The sequence below is a fragment of the Cimex lectularius genome, unplaced genomic scaffold (assembly GCF_000648675.2).
Source record: "Cimex lectularius strain Harlan isolate CLEC.00 unplaced genomic scaffold, Clec_2.1 scaffold263, whole genome shotgun sequence".
Classification (NCBI taxonomy): Eukaryota; Metazoa; Arthropoda; class Insecta; order Hemiptera; family Cimicidae; genus Cimex; species Cimex lectularius.
Window position 1 is genome coordinate 197,703 of NW_019392788.1, and position 18,936 is coordinate 216,638.

The 18,936-nt window shown below is 35.7% G+C and overlaps 1 protein-coding gene across 6 annotated transcripts in view; it reads left to right on the top strand.

Annotated features, from left to right (window-relative positions):
• The window catches only part of LOC106667006 (protein phosphatase PHLPP-like protein), a 227,194-nt gene that overhangs the window by 166,584 nt on the left and 41,674 nt on the right, over window positions 1–18,936 (top strand). For all 6 annotated transcript variants that reach the window (XM_014394591.2, XM_014394593.2, XM_014394592.2 and 3 more), the window contains 2 exons: window positions 7,213–7,363; window positions 10,343–10,444. In XM_014394591.2, the coding sequence (XP_014250077.1) occupies window positions 7,213–7,363; window positions 10,343–10,444 (253 nt within the window). The remainder of the gene's footprint in view (window positions 1–7,212; window positions 7,364–10,342; window positions 10,445–18,936) is intronic.

Below are 18,936 nucleotides of genomic sequence, written 5' to 3' on the forward strand. Positions count from 1 at the left end.
AAGGTAAGAATTTGATCTGCATTTTCAGAAATCATGCCCATGAATGCCGGTATATTAGTTAAATAGCTCTGAAAATTTTATTGTTTTTTTAAATAAAATTAGTCTTTTTCAAGCATTTCAATAACTTTCAATGGTCAATAGATGCCTTACTGTAATCGAAAAAAAATACCTACAATAAAGCAGTATTGACCTAGTTGATCATTTAGGTTGTAGCAGAAGTCCAATAGCAAAATTATTAATAATTATTATTCAGAAATCGTGAGATGCGGTCTGGTGTGATGTAGGTTTCAGAAAAACATTTTCTTTATCGTTTCGATTTTTATTGAGATCATCTTCAGGGCTTGGGATTTACAAACATTGTTTAAATTTTACAAATGCATGTAGGATGTGGGAAAAAATCAACAAAATGAATTTATACAATGCAAATAAATATTTTGATTGAATATAAAAAATATTTATTTGCATGGTATAAATTCACTTTTTTCCACGGGATCATCTTCAGGACCTGGGATTTACAAACATTGTTTAAATTTTACAAATACAAAAATCGACAAAATGAATTTATACAATGCAAATAAATATTTTTTTATTTTCCAAAAAAAAATTCCCAAATATTAGTATTTTGAGGTTTTTCGGGAAATTTAACAAAATACAAATTTTTGAGAAAATCTTATCCCCCCAGGTTCGTAGCCTGTCCTTCTGTATTCTTTAAACAATGTTAAAAAAGAACACCTTTTCGAGCTTAAATAAGTTTGTTTTTATCAATAAAAAGAAGACATTTGAGAACTTGGTTAGCTTTTATGTACTCTGGGCATTAGAGAAAAAGCCGGTTTTCTGAGTTCCTCTTTATAAATCCACAGTCCTTGGATTTTGTTCAACGCCCATGATACTGAAAGTATTGTAATCGTTGGAAATCTGACTTTTTGAAAAAAGTTAACAAATTTTTACTGATAGAGAATTTTTGAGTGCAGAAAACAAATAACATTTTTTGTTTTCTCCCAAAAAAAATTGTTACTTATTTAATTAATTAAGGTTTTAAGTTGAGATAAAAAAGTCAGTGTCACGAGCGGGATTCGAACCCACGACCTTTGGCTTGATACGCCGCGGTTGAGAAGGAAAGTTAGTGCCCGAGGGGATAGAAGTCACGATAGCTCAAGTGGTAGAGTAGCGGCGTATCAAGCCGAAAGTCGTGGGTTCGAATCCCGCTCGTGACACTGACTTTTTATCTCAACTAAAACCTTAATTAATTGAAATATATTAATTGGTCAAGCGGACCACTAAAACTAGTGAATTTATTTATAATGTTCTGTTGGTCGTTATCAGGGATGTGGTCAAAGAAAATATTTTTAATTTAAAATTAAAAATATTTTCTTTTGCCACTTCCCTGATAACAACCAAGAGAATATTATTTATATTATCCTCGTAAGGACCTTACCTCCCTAGGCATCTGGTAAATAATGAGTGACAACTGTAGCTACAAGCGGTCGGTCATTATCATGCATTAACACGAATTTGTCCCAAATAAATGGAGCGAATGGGACCAAATGGCAAAAAGGAGGGAAAGTTCAAAACGTGGGGTTGAAATGGGAAGTTAGTGCCCGAGGGGATAGAAGTCACGATAGCTCAAGTGGTAGAGTAGCGGCGTATCAAGCCGAAGGTCGTGGGTTCGAATCCCGCTCGTGACACTGACTTTTTTATCTCAACTTAAAACCTTAATTAATTGAATGATATTAATTGGTCAAGCGGACCACGAAAAATAGTGAATTGTTACTTATGGCTAACCCATGTTGTTACGAATAGCAACTAGCCGTTCTACGAGCATTGTATATATTGAAATAAACCATAATTTGTGGCCTAATGTTTTTCAATCTACTTTATTGAAAAAATTCTTTTAGTTTTTGTAACTTTTGATATATTTAATCTCACTTAATACGGTCCGTAATACGGTAAGTAATAAAGCTACCGGTATGTAACGCCCGTGCATAACACAGGCAGGCATTTAATAAAATTATCCAAATTACTTAATTTTTTCTGTACTTCCTGAGCGCATTGATAAGAAAGCTCGGTCACGTGTCTAATAATTTTTGGATCTAGTATCATAAAAAAGGTTTCATTAATATTGGTGATCCCACGTCTGTAGACTACCCCATCAATCAGTGATAGATAACAAATGATAAATCGTTATTCCAACAGAGTTGAAAGGTCCTCGTAAGTCAATAACCAGGAGTATAAATATTACATTATTACTGTAACGTATTAAATGACCATTTGTTTACTTTAAAAATGTTATATAATCAATTGAACAATGTTTGAAATGTGTTTGTCGTTTCAGAAACATATATAAAAGTTAATCAAGCAAGTTTCATGCAACTAATCTTGATATTGGTCAGATTTTTGAGAAATCTTGCAGTCGGCGTAGTACTTACTATTTATCAATTAATTATGATTTTTAGTTGAGATAAAAAGTCAGTGTCACGAGCGGGATTCGAACCCACGACGGCAAGATACGCCGCTGCTCTACTACTTGAGCTATCCGGACTTCGATCCACTCGGACACCAACTTGACATCAACCCCACCTTTGAATTTTCTCTCCATTTTGAGAGGGAAGTTGGTGTCCGAGTGGATCGAAATCACGATAGCTCAAATGGTAGAGCAGCGGCGTATCTTGCCGAAGGTCGTGGGTTCGAATCCCGTCGTGACACTGACTTTTTTATCTCAACTGAAAACCCTAACTAATTGAAAGATATTAATTGGTCAAGCGGACCACGAAAACTAGTGAACTTAATATTTATCTTCTAATAGGACCAATATGACACTCCTTTTTGCATAACTCTCGGTTTTCGTTTGAAATATGACGAAATATTTTGAAGTCCTTGACTAATTTTTAATCAAAATTTTTACATAAAATAGGTTAGGGATTTTATCGAGTTTAGTTAATACCTTTGGTGGTATAATTAAAAATTGTTGTCGCCGTTCCGGTAAATAATCTGAAATGTTATACTTGAACTTCATTTTCCCTGGAGTATTTCGTTCTTTTACAGAACACGGCAGCCCAGTTTTTGCGGATCAGTTCGATTCTATTTTGCATATTCCATTATCGTTGTAATAACAGAGGGGCCAGGTCTGGATATTATCTCTGATCTTTTTTTACTGTTTATTGTTCCTTTCTACTAGGGATGGCGCGTAGATCGTATCCTCGAAACGTGTGAGGAAGAACGAAAGGGTCGGCCGATTCTTGCGAAGATCGATAAATTTCCAGGAAAACAATCGAATCGACCTGCAACTTCCGCTCTTTTCTGTCACAAACAAAGAGATGATCTTTCACAAACATGGGGGGGGTTGGAAATTTTATTTATTACGTTTCTTTTTTATTGATCCGTTGGATGACGATAAAGGACTGATAGTAACATAAATGAATTATGTAATAATATAGCTGTGAACACAAAGTTTATTTTTCAATCATTCAATCGATCAATCAAGACGTATATGTATATCTTTTAATTTTCAGAAATCTGGTTCATATGACATTTTCCTTTTTTTAATCCATTTATGTACATGCATTTGTTTTTCTTTATACATACCACTGTTGGTAACCTATACTGTTATTATTATCATTACTATTTTTTTTGAGTGGGGCTTTCGATATCTATGTCGTTTCAGCGCACAACTAAGTCTATATTCTATTTACCCTTTCAATCACTACATTATACAAACAAATACATTCATACACATAAATACATCCATACACATAAATACACACTCATACGCTCTCAACGCTCGAGAGGCGATGATGACGTTATATTTCATCCTCACCCCTCGCCATTCACGCAAATAAATACATGCACTCAGATAAAACATATAGACACATAACACATAAAACATATATACAATAAAAATAAAAATAAAAATAAACAATTTCCCCTAAAGACCAGAACAGGGGACCCAGAAACCGCTGCAGTGCTCGAGTACCATTTTCAGACTGGATGATATGCCTACACGCTCCCTTTAGGGAGCCAAGGCATGACATGTTTCCAGTATGTGGGACACATCGAGCAACCTTTCTCTGTATAAGGGGCACCTGCACGGGCTTTGGCCCAAGAACAGGTGCCCGTGTGTCAACCGCGTTTGGCCTATTCTTAATCGCGTAAGGACGATTCCTTGTTTCCGACTCAGGTTCTCGGGGGGGCGATTTACGAATCGTGCTCTTGACGCGCAAAAGCCTCTCGGACGACCGATTATTACTATTATTAATCCATATTTGCTTAGTGGTCATAATTGTTCATATTAGTTAATCCAGTTAATTTTCTTTTTATCTAAGGTTCTTGGTTGAGATGGTAAATTAGTGTCACGAGCGGGATTCGAACCCACGACATTATTATTATTTCGTTTTTAACCTTAAATTATTTTTTAAATAGAATCCATAATAATTTAACGATAAATAAATTGGTATAAAAATTATAAATACATAAATAAGCTTTCTTCTTGTCTTTGATCTCGATCTGGACGCATAATGTAGCGTTTATTCATTAATTAAACTACTATATAATCAATTGATAATTGGGGCATCGGTGGCAGCAACGGTTCAGCCATTGACACGGCGCACATCACTGTAAGGTAAAGGTCCCGGGTTCGAATCTAGCGACCCTGCATTCAAACCCGACATTACGAATGGGCACTTTTTCAAAAACACCGGCTCCCTGAGGGTTGAAAGACCTCTGCTGTTGCGAACCCTCGCAAAAAAATAGTAATAGTAATAATAATTGACAATCAACAACCTAGCAAACATAAAGTTAATTTATTGTACAATCACAAAATAATATACATATCATTAATTTCCAACAAACAATAACCAACAACTAATAATTAATTAAAAATTAATGGCAATAATAACTATATAGTATTTTATAATCTCAATTATTTAACGATGTATAAATAATAAATAATAATTGAATGAATATATATTTTTTACATCTCTTGTTTTTTGGGTTTTATTTGGAGGTTTAATAAAATAATAAATTAAATTGTGAATTATGCAAAATTAGTGACAACCATATTAACAATATGCTTGACAGTTGCACAGAGGTTTTAGCTAAGATATTATACACGGTATTAAATGTTATTATTACTAATATTAATTTTTAAGGGCGTTTTAACGGCTAAGGTCATTTACGCCCTTAACATCCAAACCTTCAATCTTAAGTTAGCTATATCTCTTCTGAGTGCTATAGAGCTCTGACTGCAAACATTCACTCATAAACTAATCTATTCTATTGCCATCCAAAGCTTTATTTTATCCTTTTCAAATGTATGGAAAAATCCCATTTCTTTATATAAAATTTAGTTCCTGTTCTTTAATTAGAATTTCGAATTTTTGTTCCATAATTTAAACATTTCCATAGGCTTGTATGGCCAATAATAATAATAATAATAATGCGGTCGGGGGGGGGGGGGCAACGGTTTAGGCGTTGGCACCGCGCTCATCATTGTTAAGGTCCCGTGTTCGAATCCAGCTCATTCAGCTATTTCGATATCGGTTAGATCAGTTCATTCGAACCCGTCATATTTACAAACGGGCTCTTTTTCAAAAACACCGGCACCCCGAGGATTGATATAACCTCTGCTGTTGCGAACCCTCGAAAAAAAAAAATGGAGTCAGACTAGCAACAGTCTCAGCATGAGTATAGGCTTATCTTTATCCTTTTATTCTTACATTCAAATATGATACATAAACTAACGCTACTTAACAATAATTAGAAACAACATCTTTATCCTCTTTTGTCTTTTTGGACGGAGTCTATCTTTCTTATTTAAATGGCGATTTTGGGCATTGCAGTTTAATACCCCACAATTTGTATTTTCTTCTAATTCATTTTCTGCTCGGGCAGCCTTCAAAATTCCTGAAAAAAAAAAGAAATTTTGAACATACAACTCTCATTCAAACACTAACAGACACACATGGTATAACAATTGGGGAAAAGACGGTATTAATTGTTAAAAAAAAGTATTATGTCTAATAAACAAAATTATGAAATTTTGTTAATTTTTAGTTTGTTGTTTTTCAAAATAACTTAATTAAATTTTCCTTCTGGAAAAAACAACAATTTCTAATAAATTTTAATGCAATTTATAATAAAAATAAAATAAAAATGCTAGAGAAAGTAGATACTGCCCAACTGGCAATATCGCTATTCATTTTTGGGTAGTTTGCATTACCAATGTATCAAATCAATTACCAATGTTCTATAGCTTTTAGTCAATATAAAATCACTTAATTTACACTAGAAACTAAAAAATAGCAGAACAGCTGACAAATGCACTGAACTTGGGCAATCAGACTGTCCTTAAAAACAAAAACCTACTGACTCTTTTTATCTTTTATTATCCACTAGAAATTTAAAAATAGTGATAATGGAAGAAAATATACAAAAAGGGCATTCTTGTTTTTAATCGGTTTCTTTGATGAAACAATAAATTTGTGTTTTTTGTGGGGTTTTTTTTAAAGCATGGTTGTAAGTCGAGAAAATCTCGCCAGTGTAGATGCTTTGGCCAACGACGTATGTAGCAATTAAATAGCCCGCCTGCGTTTGCCGCGCTCGACCCACGGAAACATTTAACGGCTTCCTTGATAGGTAGTCAACTCCAAACGAGCGAGTGGTAGGATATAAAGCCGGAGATCGTGGGTTCAAGTTCCGCTCTTGACACTAATTTTTCTTCTCAAGTTTCTTTGCTTAAAACTTAAAAGAAACTGTTAAGATAGGTAATGCAAAATAAATTTTATTGCATTTTCACTTCATGAAAGTGAATCGGGACGGAAATGGGGTCGCTTCAACCCATTCGATAACTACCAAATCTAAACGATACGAAGGAACACCGACCCAGGCAAAAGATTTTCTTTTTTTTTAAATAAATATACAATCATCAAGAATCTAGGATCTTTTCCGTTTTTGGTTTATCCTTGCACAGAAGTTGTGTCTGGTGGTCACGCGACGGTTCGTCAGCTTCCTTTAAAAGAGTCGGGCGGATGCATGGAAGAGTAGGATTGCCTAAGCCAGGATGTGAGCACGCTCTGATAAGCCAGCACCTATCGGCCGAGATCTCCCCATTCGGCAACCTTCGTCGAGTTGACGTGTTGTAAAATCACTTCCGCCGCCGGCTCCCTTGGAAAAGTAGGACCGTACGGATGAAAATAAGTTTTCCGTTTTCTGTTTCAGGCTGGAGGAGTTGAAACTGGACGGTAACCTACTGGAAAGTCTTCCAGAAGGAAATTTCAAAGCGTTGAAGCTGCTCAGCGCTACCGACAACAGAATCGCATCGCTCCCTCCCTTCCTCGTTCGACAACCCATGAGGGCGCTCACACTCCTGGTAAGTAAATAATTTCAATCATTTTCTGAAAAATTTAAAGCAATAATTTAAAACACGAAAAAAGACAGTGAAGTCCCTAATGCACAGTGGAAGAAGTCACACTCCGAAGAGTAAGCTAATCGCTGCCGAGCCCACTTGCCGAATAGTCTGTTGTTAACTAGTTAAAAATACCGTTAAAATTCAGCCGTATAATAAACTGAGTTCATTTTTTTTTCTCTCGAAGTAGTTGATTTATTGGTTCCTTGAGCAAGAAACGGTCCCAGAGAGGCTTTCGTTCAAACGCGAAGGTACTATAAACCACGTTCGATCTACCCAATATGATTTATATCGAGAAATGTATTTTCCAGGAAAGTGAGAGATAGCCATCACTCAAATATTGTACAATTACAAATAGTTAATATACGATTTTATATCTTGTAAGGAAAGTCGCGAACTTTTAACTAATTAAATTTGATTTCAGTCCAATATATTATAAATGTGAATCATCTGAATGTGATAAATGTCTAAATCAGGCTATATCTTACGGGAAGTTGGGAATACTCTCTCTTTCTCTTCTTTCTTTCTCTTTCACGTACTCTCCTCTATTTCCATCTCGTTCTCTCTATCTCTCTCTGTCTACCATTTGATCGATTTTCTCTATTTCTATTTATATGCCTGCATATGTTTTCTCTATCTATATTTTTCATTCTCCCATTCTCTCTCTCTCACTCTCTCTCTCTCTCTCTCTCGCAAGCTCTTACTATTTCGATATATCTATCTACAACTATGTACCTATCACTATCTATTTATTTATCTCCCATTTAATTTTTTTACCTGCCTCATTGTCTCTTTCTCTCTCTATGTCTCTCTCTCTCTCTCTCTCTCTCTCTCTCTCTCTTTCTTTCTTTCTCTCTTTCTCTCCCCCTCGTTCTTCCTTTCCCTATCTTTATATTTCTCTTTGCCTGTCTTTCTCTCACTTTCTCCTCTTTCCCTCTCTCTGTCTTTATCTCCCTCTCGTCCTTCCTTTCCCTACCTTTATATTTCTCTTTGTCTGTCTTTCTCTCACTTTCTCTTCTCTCTCTCTTATCTTTCTCTCTCTCTCCTCTCTTTCTCTCTCCTCTTCTCTCTCGTTCTCTCTCTCACTCTCTCTCGTTCTCTCTCTTTCTCTCTCTCGTTCTCTCTCTCGTTCTCTCTCTTTCTCTCTCTCGTTCTCTCTCTCTCTCTTCTCTTCTCTTCTCTTCTCTTCTCTATCTCTCTCATCTCTTCTCTATCTCTCTCATCTCTTCTTCTCTCTCTCTCTCTCTTTCACTTTATCTCTCTTTTGATCTTGTTCTCTCTATCTGTCTCTATCTACCATATTGATCTATTTTCCCTACCTCTATTTACATGCCTACATATTTTTTCTCTACCTCAATTTCTCATTCTCCCATCACTCTCTCTCTCTCTCTCTCTCTCTCTCTCTCTCTCTCTCTCTCTCTCTCTTTCACTTTATCTCTCTTTTGATCTTGTTCTCTCTATCTGTCTCTATCTACCATATTGACCTATTTTCCCTACCTCTATTTACATGCCTACATATTTTTTTTCTTCCTCAATTTCTCCTTCTCCCATCTCTTTCTCTCTTCTCTCTCTCTCTCTCTCTCTCTCTCTCTCTCTCTCTTCATTTTTCTTTTTAATGATAACTTTTATGGGCAAACACACCCTCGTACAAAAACTTCACTAATTCCTTACTCTTAAATCGTTCCTTTGCCGTCTTTTTGTAGTATAGTCGATTTGATCAATCTTTATATATTATGATATATAAACGAAAACTAATTGTACTCTGAATATGACATATTGAAATTTATAAACTGTTTATAACACTGTTTTAAAATTGCAGTGAGGGGAAAAAAATAATTCTGTATTTTTTTCTATTAACATTTTACTCAGGTTTATATGAATCACTGATTGCAGAAGGGGACATGTCCATTTTTTAACTTTTTCCCACTATATTCTATACTACAAATAGAGCTATGTTTGGTGCTAAAATGAGACATTTCAGCTGATTGGATATGAAAGATAATGGGCCTTCAAATCTGCTTTGTGCGCAAAAAGGAGTCTTTAAACGAACTACGTCCTTAAAAACACGAAGACTACTTGCAAAAGATAAAAAGAAATTCATGATTTCATCATGCCATTACTTTGAGATATCTTCCCAAGCGCCAGGCTCTAAAACGACTGAGTTCATTGATGATGGCCTACCATTTCCAGCTGAGGAAGGGAAATACTCCCAATATTGCCCTACGAACTGAAGAGTTGTACACGTTAAAGATTCCAGTCAATGCTGCAAAAATGTAGGATTTGAAGAGCCTTAAACCGTTCATCCCACAAACGGCAGTTCACACTTTTTGGAGTTCATTTTACGCTAGCCCTACAGCTCCTTGAAACAAACTATCGAGTTAATATTGTACTTTTTGGTCTTATGTTTTTACTTTAATGGTGTTTGAAACGTCTTTTTACAATGTATTTTTAATTGTATTAAATATTTTCGAGGCGGTAATTTCATTTTTTGCAGAAAACGATCCGTTCTCCAACAAAAAATATTGAAAGCAGAACAGAAAAATGTCCACACCACAAAAGTGGTTATCCTGCTCACAAGCGTTGATGAATTTGAGGAAAATCTCAAAATACATTTGTAGAATAGCCTAATTAAGGTCCTGTAATTTATTCAAAATTTTAGAACAGAAGATACCTCATTAAAACAGTTTTTTGCCTCTTCTGTAAAATTTAGTTTATCGGACATGTCCCCTTCTGCAATCGGTGATTCATATAAAATGTGGAAATTACATTTCTTGTTATTTGTAATTGAACATTTCTGTAATTCTTTCAATTCGAGATAAAGGGTGAGCAAATATCCTGCGCTTTTTATGAAATAACTTCCTGACTGAAAACAATTGAAAATGGGGATTCAGACGTCCTGTAGTACAGACAATTAAAATGTATTTTGTCATTTTTAATTTCCAGGATGCTAACGAGGGTGAGGAAAGGGTGAAACCTGAAGACCTTAAGAGCATAAACCTAAGGGCCAACCTGTTAAAGGGTAACATCATCCTCGGCAATTACGGGGTAAGTCAATGTCTGAATCAAGTCCGACTTAGATAAATCAAAGGGAATAGAATGCGTAGGAGGAAAACGATGCGGATAAAAACCGAAATGGGCCGTAACCAAGCAAGAATACCGCCGCATTACAACACAAAATGCAAATAGAGGACTTCCTTAGAAATCCTAGCGGACCCGCCGACTTTTTGGCACTGAAGAAATGTTGAAACGGTTCAATATTCGCCGGTTGATTAATTGCCAAACTGAGGCTATTACCTTCGGAGGAAAGGCGCTCCACCTGCCCTAGCAAAAGCATGACTAATGCGCTAGGAAAACTTTCAATTACCCGTTTTCCCACAGCACCTGCGAAATTATTGATACCGACAAGGATTTATAGCACAGTTTTTGATATTTCCGAGCCCATCAATGTTGGGAATCTTTTGTTCCAATGGCTTTTATGGCTTGAGCGAACCGACGAAATCGATCCTGCTCGATTGCTTCATATTCGAAAACGTAAAACAACACAGAAAAATTAAAAAAAAACACATATCTAAATGACATGTTTTAGCAAAATCCATCGAAAATAATAGGTATTATCTCGAGTGTAAGACTACTTAGACTACTTGTTAAGCCAGAATGTTTTGAACACACTTGTGCACATAGTGTAAGAACTAGTAGATGTTTAAATTATCGTTACATAGTGCTTGCAACTTCAAAACTATCAAAATAAAAAAATATGCTTAATAAAAAAAAATCAACTTTTCCGGCTAAAAAATAAACGAAACAAACTATTTATTCTTATAGTGTAAACAAAAAGTATATAAAAGAATAAGTTTTAGCTTAAAAACAAAAAACACAAACAAGAGATAGTAAAGTACATATGCCGGTCAGTATCGCTGTTCTCCGGAAAAGCGTGTTTGTTGACAAGTCGTCTTCCTTAGAAACTCGTCAACGTTCCAACTTTTGCTCATTGGAGAAGTGCTTAGTGTGCGAAGTTCTTTGGAGGATTGACTTTAATACTGTCTATATTTTTTCGTAAACTAGTTTTTTTTAAATATAGAATGAATATAAATCAGTCCTTTAATTCTCCAAATTTTACCCTATAATATTACGTGTTGTTTCACTTTAATGCAAGATTTTTAGAGACGCAAGGCCGAACTTATACTGCTGTAAATGGATTATTAGAAAATAAACATATATGATATTAAACCATTAAACCAAATCGAATTTGTTGATAATTTTTGTAATGCCAATGAGTATGTGCATGTGTGCGTGTGCGTGTGTGTGTGTAAATAGATATATAGAAATACAAAAAATAGGTAGATATGGTACATGGAAACAGCTAAAGAAAGAGAGAGAGAGAAAGAGGGAGAGTGAAAACAGATAGAGAGAAAGAAAAACAGAGAGAGAGAGAGAGAGAGAGAGAGAGAGAGAGAGAGAGAGAGAGATAGTAAATAGAGATGTATAAAGAGAAAATAGAGAGAGAAAGTGAGAAATAATTAGAGAGAGAGAAAGAAAAAATAAAGGCGGAGAGAGGGAAAAGGCAAAAGAGAGAAATGGGCTAGACCGATATAAAAGGAAAGTGGGAGAAAGAGAAAGAGAAAATATAGAGGCAGAATGAAATGGTGAAAATAGATTCGCATGGTAGAGAAAGATAGAAAAAAGGGAAATAGGATTAGAGAGAGACAGAAAGAAGTAGAGAGAGAGAGAGAGAGAGTGAGGGAGGGAGAGAGAGAGAGAGAAAGTAGTAGTAGATAGAGAGAGAGAAACAAAATTAAGATAGAGATAGAGAAAACAGATAAATAGAATAGGTAGGTAGAGATGGATAGATAGATAGATAGAAAGAAAGAGAGAGAGAGAGAGTGAGAAAAAAACAGCCAAAAAATGGATAAAGAGAGTGGGAGAAAAAGATAGAGAAAACAATCAAGTAAGGAAAATAGATATGGTAGAAAGAGATATACAAAGAGAAAATAGAAGAGAAAGTGAGAAAGAATTAGAGAAAGGGAGAGAGAGAAAATAAAGGCCGAAAGAGGGAGAAGGGCAAAAGAGAGAAATGGAGTGCGAGACCGAAATAAAAAGAAAGTTGAGAAAGAGAAAGAGAAAGCATAGAGACAGAATGAAATGGTCAAAATAGATTGATATTGTAGAGAAAAATAGTAAAAGGGGAAATAGAGTTAGAGAGAGAGAGAGAGAGAGAGAGAGAGAGAGAGAGAGAGTAATAGTAGTAGTACATAGAGAGAGAGAGAGAAAAAAATTAAGATAGAGATAGAGAAAACAGATAAATAGAATAGGTAGGTAGAGATAGATAGATAGATAGAAAGAGAGAGAGAGAGAGAGAGAGAGAGAGAGAGAGAGAAAACAGTTAAAAAAATGGACAAAGAGAGTGGGATAAAAAGATAGAGAAAACAATCAAATAAGGAAAATAGATAGATATGGTAGATAGAGATGTAGAAAGAGAAAATAGAGAGAGAAAGTGAGAAAGAATTAGAGAAAGGGAGAGAGAGAAAATAAAAGCAGAAAGAGGGAGAAGGGCAAAAGAGAGAAAAGGAGTGCGAGACCGAAATGAAAAGAAAATTGAGAAAGAGAAAGAGAAAGCATAGAGACAGAATGAAATGGCGAAAATAGATTGACATGGTAGAGAAAAATAGAAAAAGGGGAAATAGAGTTAGAGAGAGAGAGAGAGAGAGAGAGAGAGAGAGAGAGAGAAATTACTAGTAGATAGAGAGAGAAAGAAAATTAAGATAGAGATAGAGAAAACAGATAAACAGAGATAGATAGAAAGATAGATAGATAGAAAGAGAGAGAGAGAGAGAGAGAGAGAGAGAGAGAGAGAGTGTAGTTTTTTAAATTAATTTACTTGTTTCGCCTTAGGAATTTTTTGTATGAAGTAGTGCAGAACATTCTGAAGGACGCCAAATGCACTGAGGTACGTGTTTGATTGACTCGTTGAAAGAATGCTGCCACATTCAAACAGTAGGTGATGAACCGACTTAGCCGAACTTTGATAGCATGAACGGGCTTGATGTTTTATTGTACTTATACTGATAGGCTTGACAAATTTAATTACCATATTTCTATGAATATAATGCTGAATAAAATATATTGCAACGTGTTTGTTTGAGAGTTTTGTAATTTCGTTTATGAATGCGAGATACAAAGGCGGATCAGAATTGTAAGAAGTAAAGGGGCGTGGCAGGCGAGGGCATTGCCGTCCTGCGACAGTTTATGCCCCATGAACTGCAAAAAGAAATATGCGACAAAGCAGTATAATTTAGCGGTCGTGGCCCCGTCGCGATTTGGACCCTCGGAGATAGCCCATTTAGATTCGAACCAAAGGCGAAAAGGGATGCGAACGTGAGTTGGCTTCGTTTAAAATGAACCACTACGGAGAAGTACGTAGAATATTTTTTTCTTTCTTAATCGACGACGTACCGTGGCAGGTCTCCTGGATTTAAGCCCGGGCAAATTCGTGTTGTTATTTATGAAAACTACCAGGCCACCGATCAACGTCAAATTAACAGGGCAATGAATCCTCGACAAGCAAATATAATAGCAGTCCTCAGCGCCAAGTAGCGCTAGCTCTTAATTTACATTAACTTCAACTTGTCTCATGGTGTTTTAATCGTTTACAGCAGTCTCTTTTCTTTCGTAAAAAGTTTGTACAATTATGGCCCAATCAGTTTCAACATTTTCTACTCAAAACCCCTTAATTCGGTGTCATTGCGATTAATAAGCCGGTAAGAGATTATTCGCATATTTTCGTATTATTCATTGGCTTATTAGAGTTCAGTGAAAGTGAATATAATTGGAATTACATTGATTTTATGATTTATGAATAAGGTGAAACAGCTTGATGAATAGTTTCTCAATGAAGACAGAACTAAGCCGACACGCGTTTGAGTAACATCAAAACCCGGGAGGGAGTATACACGGACCCAGTGCCGGTTCAGCATGAGTTCACCGACTTGCAGTCTAACACCCACCATCAACAACTAGAATGTTCTTCGAATATTTCGAAAGGACGACAAGGTTGCGAAGTCATACCCGTTCCAGTCGCCCGATGGGATTATTGAAAGGAGTGTTTGTTGTGGTTTGTGAAAAATTGTTGGCGATTATTTTTTCCACGAGGGTGATTTTGAAATTATTCTGAAGGGTGATGTTGAGGACGTAGTAAGGAGCTATGGTTCTGAGGACTTTGGATTGGAAGGATGGATTATTTTGATTTGGACGATAGCTTGTTGCTTGACTTCTTGTTAACCTCAGTTTAGTCAGTCATAAAAATTTCTTTTAGTATTATTTGGTGGGTTTGTTTTCAATCCGTTCGATTTGCGGCCAGTGGTTTTATGTAGTAGGCGGAAGTGTCTCGTGATCTATAAGGGATTAGTTTATTTATCAAAGGTATTTCAGGTCATTGTGAAGGGAGTTGTTATAGTCATAGTAGGGAGCGTTGACTATGATTCTGAGGATTTTGCATTGGAAGAACTGTCAGAGGTTGGTGGGTGTAGGGTTGTCCCATTTTTCTAGTCCACTTTTTTTTTTTTTTTTTTTTTTTTTTTTTTTTTTTTTTTTTTTTTTTTTTTTTTTTTACGAGGATTTGCAACAGCAGAGGTCATATAAATCCCCCGGTGTTTTTGAAAAAAAGCCCATTTGTAAGTATATCGGTTTCGAATGCAGGGCCGCTGGATTCGAACCCGGGACCTTTACCTTACAGTGATGAGCGCCGTGTCAATGACTAAACCTTGCGGCCACCGACGCCCCCTGGTCGTTTTTTTGTCGTTATATGGATATTAGTGTGTACAGAAAAGCGAAGCGTTTATTAATTCCTGTCTGTTTATTTGTGTTCGGTTCCAGGTTAGACCTGAGTAAAAATACAACATATGCTGACACAATAAGTTCTAGGTATAATAGTATTGTTAAAGAATATTTATTATCGGTTTTGCTTCGTTGGTTACAGTTGTTTACATTTCGCTTAATCCGAAGTCTTTATGGAATTTCTCCAAGAAGGTTGGAGGATGTAGTCGGGATTTCTTCGGTATAGAGTAGACAAAATAGACGGTCCCAGCACGCCGCCCTGCCGCTAACTCCGAAGAATAGTTCGGTTAGTTAATTCTCTTGTCTCCTTTCATTACTAATAATAATAATCATAAGGGGATCTTTTATTTAAAAAATTTGTCGTTGACGTACAGACTAGAGACAATATCCACTACATTGTCATAACACCATAAAAAGCGGAAGAAGAAATTAAATATTGAAATGATATCCAATAAATAAATTAAGATTTTGGGAATTTAAAAAAAATGTATGCACACACAAAAATGTATCAAAATGAAAAATCATGAAAAATGACAAAAAATAGGGAAAATTCAAAAGGTGGGGTTGAGATGGGAAGTTAGTGTCCGAGTGGATCGAGGTCACGATAGCTCAAGTGGTAGGGCAGCGGCGTATCTAGACGAAGGTCGTGGGTTCGAATCCCGCTCGTGACAATGACTTTTTTATCTCAACTAAAAACCTTAATTAACTGATCAATACGCAAGGTTAAATCTAATACCACATTCACTAAAAATTCAAATATCCAGATCAAAATAGAGTGATTTGAACATTTTTATTGTATAGTAGTAGCTCACTTTGTGTGGCCAACGGTTTTCGTTTGTTAGCTGTTAGTACTAGAACACCAACTGAAAGTTCATTTTGTAATCAATAGAGATCATCGTAGTTTGTTTATTCTTGCCAATAGCCTTTATGAATTTGCGTTTCTTTTCTAAGTGTTCTACAGTGTTAATAAGAACAAGTTATTATTTTTAGAAAACAAAATTCCCATCTTTACCTAGCTTAGTTGAACAGACTGAGGAATATCCGGACTTACCCCCTAGGGGGTCTCTCAGACACCCGTTACTATCCTAGGATAGTACCAGGAAGATTTTAATTACATGGACTTATCACATCCTCTAGGAAGCGAAGTGGTGCAATGCTAGCAGCGGAGGGTACTCCAAAGTAAAAAAGGGTGAAGGCGGGAAAGGGAAAGAAAAGGGAAATGTTGCCTCCATCATTGGTTACTTCACGGTTACTTCTAGACTTCACGGCAGTAAAAAAAATCATGTTGAAGTAAAATTTCCCATAAAAATACAAGGCTCACCTACAAAATAAAAAGTGAAGTTTATCTGCACGCAATAATCAAAAATAGACACCAACACATTTCGCCATATAGTAAATGTTATTCTACGTAATTAACTTCTTCTAGCAAAAGGTGATGTCAGTTCCGTTCCGCGTCGGACAGAGACCGGAAACCTCCGCGATTCTTTCTTATTTGGATCCTGGCATTTGCATACTGGAACACGCCCGATTAATGCGTCTGATAAAGATAAGACCTTAGCATGTTGTGGTAAATGAATTCGGGAAAAAATCCGGGAAAATAAGGACTTAATGGAAAGCACAGTATATAAAACTAACTAATTTACAAACAATCTAGACCGAATACCATACTGTATTAATATTAGTATCTAACTGATAAATCCTTCCTACCATATTTCCGGCTTTGGATTTAATTTCGAAAAACGTGATTCCCAGTATAAATCAAGCCGCTACAGGCAAAAACATCATTCAACTAATCTGCTTCCAAATTCAAAAGATCACAGATGATTGATGTGATAACAGTTGGACATTTTGATTCCTAGTACAGTACATAATGGCCAGCCTCTATTACTTGGTTGTTGTTTTCCTTTTACATTCCTCGATGGAAGCTTGAACGACTATCAGTTAAGTGCATTGCAGGCTTATCAATTATTTACAATTAATTAAGGTTTTTAGTTGAGATGAAAAAAAGTTAATGACACGAGCGGGATTCGAACCCACGATCTTCAGCTAGATACGTCGCTGTTCTACCACTTGAGCTATCGTGACCTCGATCCACTCGGACATCAACTTCCTATCCCATCTCCACCTTATGAGTTTTCCCTCCTTTTTGCCATTTTTCAAATGTCGTGTAATAGGATTCACTATAGGAATGCACTGACGGAATTTCACCCCTTTAGATCCAGCGGTTTGGTCTGTCCGTTGTCTGTTAGTCAGTCACTGAAATATAATCATATATATAATAAATAAATTAATAAATAAATATAAATATATATGTCAACCAAACCGATTCAGTAGTGTTTGCGATACAGAAACAACAATACAGTAGTTCATCTTATTTTATATATTACCAACTCCACGGTTCATATCTTATCTATTGATAGGTTGAAAAATTCCAAATTCTCCGTGGTTGAAAACCTTTATTCAATTTAGTAAATTACATGGACGTTTCAGGCCCTGGCCCATCATCAGCAACTGGACTATGCGAATGATACATATATATTATTTTTCCATCCCTTTATTTGTTGAGGGGAATGTCGTCAACATGGTTTTAAAACTTCAGTCGCTATCCACCCTTCTCCGAATGGGTCCCACCTATTTTAGACGGAGATAATTAGCTTTAATTGGATTTTCCTGTCAAACAAGGGAGGCCGGACCAAGGAAAAAACAACTACCTTCACACGCCTGTCCAACTGCAATAGGTGGGACCCACTGGGAGAAGGGCGGATAGCGACTGAAGTTTTAAAACCATGTTGACGACATTCCCCTCAACAAATAAAGAGTTGGAAAAATAATACATATGTATCATTCGCATACTCCAGTTTCTGATGATGGGCCAGGAGCCCGAAACACAATGTAACTTACTAAATAGAATAAAGGTTTTCAACCATGGAGAACTTGGCATTTTTCAACCTATCGGTAGAGAACAGTAAAAACCAAATTAACCTAATAAAAAAAGCACAAAAGAAAAAAAAATTAGTCAAAAATTGGCAAAAACATTGTGGAAAAAATATTACGTTGAATTTTTCTTTTTTCTGTTTTTCTATCAGGCTAAAGTTGGTTTTTACAATTTCTGTATTTTTGTTCAATTTTTCTGCTTTGGTTGTTCACTTTATGTCTTGTCTCATCTCTGTGCTTTGATTCATTTTTTTTTTCTTTTTGTTCTTTTTTATTAAGTTAAAGTTGGGAAATAAATTTTGCCCAGGACAAAAAGTTGAAACACCCCATTCCTCCTTTTTCACACTGTCAACATTTTTTCCCATTAAGTATAAAATTTCTGCATGTTGCTTCGATGTAATTAAAGAAAAAGGTATACAGCTAAAATACTTATTAAACGTTTTTATGAAATTGCCCTAGCTCTATCTGAAGTCTTCCAATGAGGTTGCAAATTTTTTCCAAATTTCATATGTAGCAGTTTTTGTAAGTGTTTTTTTAGTTAATTATTTATCTTTTTATTATTAATTATTATTTCCGATTTTGAGGCACATACGGTTGAGAAGAACAATTAGTCGAAAGTCGTGAGTTTGACGCTAATTTTTCTTCTTAAACAGTATAGAAATCTGTTTTTTTACCGAACAGTAAATTGAAAAGGTACTTCATTCAAGACAATTTAACGCCATTTTCAATGCTTCTTTTGGATTTCCGTAAAATTGAATAGTTCAAGAGATAGT